This window comes from Oreochromis aureus, linkage group 3 (assembly GCF_013358895.1).
Source record: "Oreochromis aureus strain Israel breed Guangdong linkage group 3, ZZ_aureus, whole genome shotgun sequence".
NCBI classification, from domain to species: domain Eukaryota; kingdom Metazoa; phylum Chordata; class Actinopteri; order Cichliformes; family Cichlidae; genus Oreochromis; species Oreochromis aureus.
Genome location: NC_052944.1, coordinates 11,244,158 through 11,253,314, shown reverse-complemented (window position 1 = coordinate 11,253,314; position 9,157 = coordinate 11,244,158). Strand labels below are relative to the sequence as shown.

The window sequence follows — 9,157 nt, the reverse complement described above, 5'->3', positions numbered from 1 at the left end:
GTTTTCATTCAAAGGCTTTATGGCTTTAACACCTGGTGGGCTGGTCTTTAGTCAAAATGCCCATTTTTTTGTCCCAGTCCAGCCCTGCAGGTTAATACTGGCAGTGTCACCATGCCAGCTGACTGTATGTCATCATCAGCCAGTGTTGTTCTTTATACATCAGTATTACCAAAGTTTACCATAAGGCAGCATATAAAGTATTTACTTGCTTTCAGGTTTCATTCAGATGTTAGTCTTTTCATTTGTTTCCCCACTTTTTTCCTGTTTCAAAATCAAACACCAGTTTGTGAGAAGATTATCTTCTTTTTTTAATAGGCAGATAAAGTTTTGCATTGGCTAATCTGCCAATTGTATGTTAAAAATGTTCGTATTTTAATATTCAAAAATGTTTTTGCCGAAAACATATGTGCACTATATGTCAGTAAAAAATACTATGCAAATATTGTTGTCCTTGAATGCTGAGTAAACACTGACAAAGCACTGATTGTATCTCTTGTACTTTATCAACGCAGTGTCTAAAAACTTTGCACCGTAGTGGTTAAAATCTCATTCTAATAGGAGTTAAAAGCGTTTTCGGTTATTAGGTTTATAGGGTTATTGAATTATGGTTAAGGTTGGTAGAATTTTTTTTAACATTATCTGCCAATTACATCTGCCACCCTTCTCCAAATCTGTGCCCCTACCTGGCCCCCCCAACAAAAATTTTCTAGACACGCCACTGGACCTGAAACACACTCATAATGACCATTTAACAATATAAATCTGTAGGCTACAGCCCTATACATCAACACAAATGACTGCCCTAATTAGGACACAAATATGATCTTTCTTTTAGTATTTAGATATGAATACAAAGCTCAAAACACAAAGCAACGATAAAACACAGCATAAAGACGCAACGATCACCACAGTGATTCTACTCTAGAAACATGAACGAGTAGAAACAGAGGCGGCAGCAAAATTCAAGCTGTGGCTTCTGGGCTGGGATCTGCATTTACTCTGGGTTCTTGGCTAGCCTAGCATTAGCATACTGTCTGTGCATGTTAGCTGAACTTGTGTTAGCAGCATAACGCAGCTGTTTCTCTCCTGCATGCAGTTTCCACTTTACCATCACACTTTCATCCTTTTTTGCAATAAAAACAAAAGTAATGTATATATCCACGCTGCAGACTGTCACTACTTTCCTCCTAAGTACACAAACTGAAATCTGATTGTAGCACAAATAAAAGGGGATACAATATGTCGGATCAGCAGACATGCAGGCTTACAGTTCCAAGGAACTGGACTACTGCAAACCTGGTCTTGATTCCCATCCCTTGATGTAACACATCTCAAACTACTTGCAGGAACTTTTTCTGTACCGCTGTAATCTAATGCATTACTGAACTAATCACAGGTACCTAATAATGTGTTACTTGTTTCTGATGAAGTTAGAAAATGGAAGAACTTCTGAGTAGGAAATTGCATTGATCTATTTTTTTTGTTTACATACAATTATACATACATACAATTAGTATAATAATATGACCTCTACTGGCTTATGATGACTCTGCCAAAGTAAAGGACTCTAAAGCTTCCACCACGGTCTCCTGCAGAGTTCTTTTTGTACTGACGAACCTGGATGCACCAAAAATGGCATAATACTGGTAAATTGCTAAAGTAGCAAACTCATTTCTACCAAATTGTTTTAATTCAGCCACACTGGAGGCCTTTTGAGCATGAACAGCCTATTTAAGGACATGTCAAAGTTTCAAGTATTCGCCCTAGTTAGTTTCTGAACATTTGCTTATACATTTGAATGTGGGGTTCAAACAAAAACCAGTCTGAATCTTAGGCACTTCACCACTGACTCAGTGAAAGCTAACAGGTTATAAGTTACTGAGGTTACAAGTCTGATTCTTTGTTTCTATTATTTCTTCCAGGAAATGTCCGGTCTTTCCATCCCTCTGTTTCTGACAGTGCTCTGGTTCCTGCTTCTCAGGCCCCCTCCATGTAGCAGCAGCAACATTCTGGTAGTCCCTGTCGATGGTAGCCACTGGATAAACATGAAAATTATCCTTGAACAGTTACACTCCAGGGGCCACAACATCACAGTTCTGCGCTCCGCAAAGAGCTGGTACATCCTTAATAACTCTTCCATTTATACTTCTATTAATATAACCATGCTGGAGGATGAGTCAGACATTAACTACTACAACAAAATGATACAAGATGTTATGGAATGTCGCACTTATCCTACATTTATACGCACGTTCTGCCAACAGTACTTGATCACGTCCATGTTAGATCAGGGTCACAAGATCTTGGCCAGATCAGTTGCTACAATAATAGAAGACACAGTATTTATTCAGAAGCTACAGGATACCAAGTTTGACTTGATGTTAACTGACCCTGGTCTGACAATAGGGGTACTTCTTTGAACTTACCTCAAGCTGCCTATGGTTTTTATTTATACTGGAGAAGGTCATTTCACCATAGCTCCATCTCCTATGTCATATGTCCCTGTGCCAGGAAGTGAGCTCCATGATCAGATGGACTTTCTGGAAAGAATCAAAAATATGCTGCATTATCTTTATAGTGCCATTGAACAGCACTTGATCATAAATCCTGCCTACTCAGACCTGCTCCAACGACACTTCCCTCCTGGTACTTATTTGCTGTCTTTACAGCGTAGAGCTGATATCTGGCTGTTCAGGGCAGATTTTGTCTTTGAGTTCCCTCGGCCCACAATGCCTAATGTAGTATATGTAGGGGGCTTCCACTGCAAAAAGGCCCAACCCCTCCCCGCTGAGCTGGAAGCATTCGTACAGAGCTCCGGAGAACACGGAGTGGTTGTCATGTCTCTGGGGACGTTGATATCAGTCTTACCTCGGAAGGTCACAGAGGCCATTGCTGCTGCTTTTGCTGAGCTCCCTCAGAAGGTGATTTGGCGTTTTGTGGGTGAAAAACCTTCATCTCTTGGAAACAACACCCTGCTGTTGGAGTGGCTACCTCAGAATGACCTCCTGGGACACCCCAAGACCCGTGCCTTTGTGACCCATGGAGGCACCAATGGCATGTATGAAGCCATCTACCACAGTGTTCCTGTTGTGGGCCTCCCACTCCTCTTTGACCAGTTTGACAACTTACTCCGGCTGAAGGTGCGTGGTGCAGCTCAGGTTGTAGAGACTTACTCACTGACCAAAGAAGACTTCCTGGGCGCGCTCAAGGATGTTCTTGAGAATCCCTCTTTCCACACTAACATGCAGCATCTGTCCCAGCTACACCGTGACAAGCCAGTGACTCCAATGGACACTGCCATCTTTTGGATTGAATATGTCATCGGGAACAAAGGAGCACCTCACCTACAGTCAGCAGGTTTTCATCTGCCTTGGTATTCCTATTTCTGCCTGGATGTGGCTGCTTTAGCCACAGGGCTTTGGTCTTTGTCTGTAGGCTCCTCTGCTGCCAGAAGTCAAAGAGAAAAATGAAACCAGAGTAAATGACCCAAACATGATGCAGTCTTTGCAAAGTTTAGCTTAACAGAGTCAATGTCACATGATTAGTCTTTACAATAACTTCTCCCTTAAATTTTTTGCTCTAAACAGGATGTAAATTTTCATGACTAGAACTGCATTTGCTAGAGATTCATAAGAAGTTCAGAACAGCGAAGATTTGAATTACCCCCACGAGATCTGTCATTTAGGGTGAATACTTTTACTTCACATACTCATCATATAGTTCAACATATTTGTTTTTTATATCAAAAGATATCCTCAAAACTTAAAGGGGACCTAAACCTCCCTAATCCTAAACTTGTCAATAAATCTTGGTTGACTAGCAGAGAAAATTTGGGAAGTTTTTCAAGGGTGCCACTCACCAACTTGACTCTGGTCTCTTTCACTCCCTTTATGCCAAATTCATTCTGATTGGCTGACCCTCATAAACAGAGGGTTTGAACAATAAATGGGAGGAAGGGATCTTTTGGCTTGTTGGCATTACATGCACACACTGACCTGATTCTTTTAACGGTTAGCCGTGTTTAATATGACCAGCCTGAGAGTCACTGAGTACAATGAAAGCAAACGAGATGAACTCCTTTCAAGCTTTAAGCTTTTTTGAAAAAGAGCTTTTTGACATAGTTGTGCTTTTTGCATAGTTTTAGGCTGAAGTTTAGAGGACTGCAAACTATGTGTGTGTGAGAGTTTTACATGTGGCAGCAGTTGGTGTGAAATTCATACTCTCTCTTTGAGTCACATCTCAGACAAATGCAGACACACAGGCAGGGTTTTGGATTCAGTATGAGTTACGCTATCATAACGCTATCATTATGTTGACAAACGCAAGCAACTTATATTAACAGTCAAAATGCTACACTTATTTTATATGTAAACAGACTGTAGTATAGTACTTGTAGCATTGTTTTTCTTCAGTGAGACCAATGTATCAATGTCTGTTTAGTTGTTTCTTTGAGATGCTAAATTTGGAAATACCCTCAGACCAAGTCAGGAAGAGACACCGCTCGATAGAGGAGAACATGTTCCAACATATGCTGTTAAACTGTTCTGCAACACTGTGGGCCTCTACTGTACTTATACCAATCAAGGGAGAAATAAAAAGCTAAATTGTTTAAAGTGGCATTTCTTTATGCTCCCTGAAATAGAAATAAAGTCTATTTCAATAAAATGATTTTTTTCCCTGTAAAATTAAGACTGGAGTCATTTTGTCTTTACACATATTTGTCCTTTAGCATGTGTAACTAGCTTCATTTATAATTTTGTGTTGTTCTGTCGTGTTAATCAGCCTCACTTCAAATGTTACATTATAAAACAACCTATTTTTCCCGTAAAAGAGATACCCAGGCCAAGGTATTCTCTTACAACTAGCTAGTCCTGCTTACAATCGTGGATAAACTTTATGAAATTTATGCAAATACAATCTGTCCCTTAGACTAAAAAGAAGTGTGTTTTTTTTAACTTTGTATTGGGGTCCTAATAACCCAGTGATTCAGACTGTCAGTGATTAATGTAGCAAAGTTATGTGGCAGTTGTAAACAAACTGGTTCTTATATAGTTATGTTCTACTCTACTTCACCACTCAAACCAATTTATACAACATTCACAACATTCACCCATTCATACACATTCATACAGTGACTAAGTGATCTATCTGACATTCACATGCTGATCACCACATCAAGAGCAACCTGGTATAAGTATCTTGCCCAGAGATACTCTATTAGTCGGAAGATCAGTGGCTTGTCTTTTCCAGCCCTAATGTCCAAGTATTCTCAGGCAAGCTACTGAGCAAACAATCTCCCCTAATGCATGCAGTGGAGTGTAAGTGTATACGTGATAAAAATACCTGAAAACCAAAGATTAAAACACAATATTAATGGGTGTGTGTGTGTGTGTGTGTGTGTGTGTGTGTGTGTGTGTGTGTGTGTGTGTTCTTCAACCCTGTGGGGACCAAAATCCAGGTCCCCACGGGGTTGAAGGCTTTTCTCACACTCAAAATGTGGTTTTAGTGTCAGGGTTACAATTGGGTTATGGTTAGGTTTAGGATAAGAGTTAGGGTTAAGCATTCATTTTTGATGGTTAGGGTAAGCAGCTAGGGAAAGCATTATGTCAATGAGATGTCCCCACGAGGATAGCAACACCAGACTGTGTGTGTGCATATGTGTGTGTGAATAGGTGAATGTGAAGTTGTATCAAAAAGCGCTCTGAGTGCTCTGATTGGCAGAAATACACAGCCTACCAGGGCTTATAGAGGACTATTTAGAGTGACTTCTTCTGACTTACAATCTGTACTGTACACAGCTCCCATCTGTCTTCATGGCCAGTCACATGTACAAAGAAATATAAAGATCTTTATATGGAGCTCTGGAGAACCTATGATGGCAGTAAGGTCTCAGGGTACTTTCTAATTTATTAATAACAACCTTGTGTTATCTAATAAATCAAAGTTTTGTGACATTTAAAAGAAACAAAAGTGAGTGATTAGGCTCCCCTCCCTCTGAACCCATGTGGTAAAAATACCAAGTAATACCTATTGTTTCAATACGCCCATTCTTCAGTCAAACAATTTCAATTGTGTACTTTTTTTTTTTTCAGTCTGCACTGTATGAAAAAAGTTCCCCGGAGCTAAAGTGTAAAACATTTACTGACTACAAATGATTAATTATATAAGTTGGGGAAGAAGCTTTTCCTTCTTTTACCTTGCAGTAAATTTTACCACAGTATTGTGCTTAGTTTGGTAGGTTTGTCTATCTGCACCTTTTTTGCTGTGGTTTCAACCTTCTCTCTCTAATCTACACAGAATGCACAAACCTACGCACACTAACTGTTTTGGCTATATTTGTGATAACATTTCTCTTCACTCTAACTTTCTCTTCCTATTTCTATTCCAGCCCTATAGTAATTCCAATATTAGACATCACATCAAGTCTTGACACTTAATTTACCCTTTAAAAGGGAGTCCAAAAATGAGAGCTTAGATATCGTCTCTAGTTTAAAATGTTCTGGCCCTCACAACAATAGCAGAAGTAAGCACACACACACACAGCTATATTTTCATGTCTTTAGAGGACATTATGTTGGCTTTCATTCATTTCCTGAAGACTTAGATAAACACTGACCTCAACCAGAACTCCCTTAACTGATCAATTATCTAAAATCCCCCTAAACTAATCTAAAACCACAACACGTGGTGCTTTGATAAGGGAAGAGTTTAACTCTTTTAAGGCATGAAGAAGAACTGTAGCTAATGAAAACAATTCCACATGACATACCTAATAGTTCGTTCAGTGTTGTTTAACAGCATGTTTAGAGATATCACAGCATATGGGTTAACATGATTGACGGATTGTAACTGGAGACCAGCTACAATCTAAAGAATTCTTTGAGAATTCACATCAGCGATCCCTGCACTCACGGTGCCTGTCCATGCCTAATCATTGTGGCTGCTGTAGAAGCAAGAAAGACAGAGGCTCAGAAAAAGAGAGGCTTGTTTTTGTTCTGGGACAGAAAGGCGTTCTCCTGCCTCAGGATGTTGCCTTTAAAGCTGAAGAAGTGGGTTTCCTGTGGAGGAAACGATCACAGAATAGACAAGGCTTGGTCGAGGCAACGTGTTCCCAACATTGCTTGAGCACAGGTCACCCGGCTGCAGACTGGGCTGCACACTATTTGTGGAATAAAGTCAGTCTCAAAGCTCTGAGGGGTGAGTAAGAAGGATTTAAGCTTTTTTATGGTTTCATTCCTCATGCACTTAAAAACTCATGGCATCTGTTTTGCAGGTTTTCATTTCCACCAATGGATCTGGGATGCTCTGAAGCCTTGTTGAGTGACAGCATGAAAAATGAGGGTGAATTTTTCCAGAGCAGAGTGGCTTTATGAATCTTGCAGAGTGGACACGTGTGATTAGGAAGAATGCACCTGAGAACAGAGTCTTCTTTTCTTCCTCTCTGCCTTGAGTGAATGAATGGGCTTTCCTACATTAACTCACCATTCTGTGAGTGTGAACCAGCGTCTGATTGAGATCACCTCAAGTTGCCCATGTGACGTGTTTTACCCACAGAGACATGTCCAACGATACCTGCAACCTCCCCTTGGACACGGACATATTTGGCCTGACCTTTATTTATGGCCTCATCTTCACTCTGGGTCTCCCCAGCAACCTGCTGTCTCTTTGGGGATTGTACCACCTGGGGCGCTCAGGTGGTGGAGGATGTCAGCTGGTCTACATCCTCAACCTGCTGCTGTCAGACCTCCTCCAACTGCTCACACTGCCCTTATGGATTCTTTACCTCCAGGGTCCACACCAATGGCCCTATGGCCAGCTAACCTGTGAGCTAGTTGGCTACGTGTTTTATGTGAACGTCTATGCAAGTGTCATGTTCCTGTGTCTGATAGCTACAGACCGCTGCCTGGCTATTGTGTACCCATTCAGCAGCCGCAGGGTGCGAACAGTCAGAGTAGCAGCAGTGTCAGGTGTAGCGGTGTGGATCCTAACCTTCCTGTTCTGTCTGAGTGGGCTGCTGCCATCTGTGTTCAACTCTGACAGACTGCTGTGCTTGGAGCAGTACCCCGTCAGCCCCCGATATGCTCAATTTAAGATCGCCACTGTGGTTCTAGGCTTCCTGTTGCCATGTACCATCCTAGGGTGAGTTAATGCCAAAATCTACATACGCACATATGTTTCTGACTCAGTGTTTTCTAGAAAAATCGGATATTTCCCTGTTCTTTTAGAACATTTTGTATATTAGATAAACAGGCTGGTTTCTGATCTCCAAATCTGTTTCCTCCCTCAGCTACACCTCGGCCCACATTGGGGTGACACTCAGGCAATCTCCATCCCTCTCCGCCCATGAACGGCACAAAATCGTAGGAATTCTTGTCGTGATTACTGTCAACTTCATTGTTGTCTTTGGACCCTACCATCTGGTAGGCGGATACAGGTTTGTATCCTTGCTGCTGACTGATGAGCCATGTGAACTGGAGCATTCACTTTTCCTCATCTATCGCCTGTGCTATGGTTTGACCAGTCTCAACACTTTGCTGGATCCCCTCTTCTACATCTTCCTCTGCCCTGATGCTCGGCTAGAGCTGCAAAGGTCCCTGCCCTGTTTGGGAAGAGGGCAAAACCCAAGCAAAAGCATGACTCTTAGTACCAGAGCTCACCCAGACACCAAGAGGGTGAGTGAAAATAGACAGAGTAACCTTCTAGCAATATAGTTTGGACTTGACCACAATCAAAGCAATTGCACCACCCAGTGGGAAGACATATGTTGAGTTTATGTCCTCTCAGTGAATGCATGTTTATGCCTCACAGTGTTTCTACCTTTTCATCTAAAGAATTATTTGGGCATTCACAGTTCCTCATCTAGATACTGCTTAAAGGTAGGAGAGGAAAAAAATATACTTTTGTGCAAACAGTGACTTCTGCTTACATGTAACTCAGCTGAAATATGGAAATTCACAGTTTCATATTTGTCAAAACTGCACATCCATAACTACTGTGAGTTCATGAAGCGATTGTTTTCTACTGCTCGGTTTACGATCATTAAAAACTGCATTTAATCACACGTGTGCTGTCAGTAATTTTAAAAATAGAAAAGGTGTGAATCACTATGGAAACACAAGATTGTGGTTATATAATGGTAAGCAACGAGTCATACTAA

At 41.1% G+C, this 9,157-nt stretch overlaps 1 protein-coding gene and 1 pseudogene across 1 annotated transcript; both read left to right on the top strand.

Moving 5' to 3' along the window:
• The first annotated feature begins 1,925 nt into the window (after positions 1-1,925).
• LOC116316452 lies at positions 1,926-3,404 on the top strand (annotated as a pseudogene).
• Positions 3,405-7,079: 3,675 nt separating this feature from the next.
• Positions 7,080-9,061, top strand: si:dkey-165a24.9 (probable G-protein coupled receptor 132). Its single transcript, XM_031735032.2, has 3 exons — positions 7,080-7,197; positions 7,274-8,139; positions 8,288-9,061. The coding sequence occupies exons 2-3, from the start codon at positions 7,559-7,561 to the stop codon at positions 8,709-8,711; spliced, it is 1,005 nt and encodes a 334-aa protein (XP_031590892.1). The 5' UTR covers positions 7,080-7,197; positions 7,274-7,558; the 3' UTR covers positions 8,712-9,061.
• The last annotated feature ends 96 nt before the right edge of the window (positions 9,062-9,157 follow it).

Excerpts from the sequence above, each read along its gene's own strand:
- si:dkey-165a24.9 (XM_031735032.2), top strand. The coding sequence starts at position 7,559 with ATGTCCAACGATACCTGCAACCTCCCCTTGGACACGGACATATTTGGC. Across the intron at positions 8,140-8,287 it reads TTGCCATGTACCATCCTAGG|CTACACCTCGGCCCACATTG; the intron begins GTGAGTTAATGC and ends TTCCTCCCTCAG.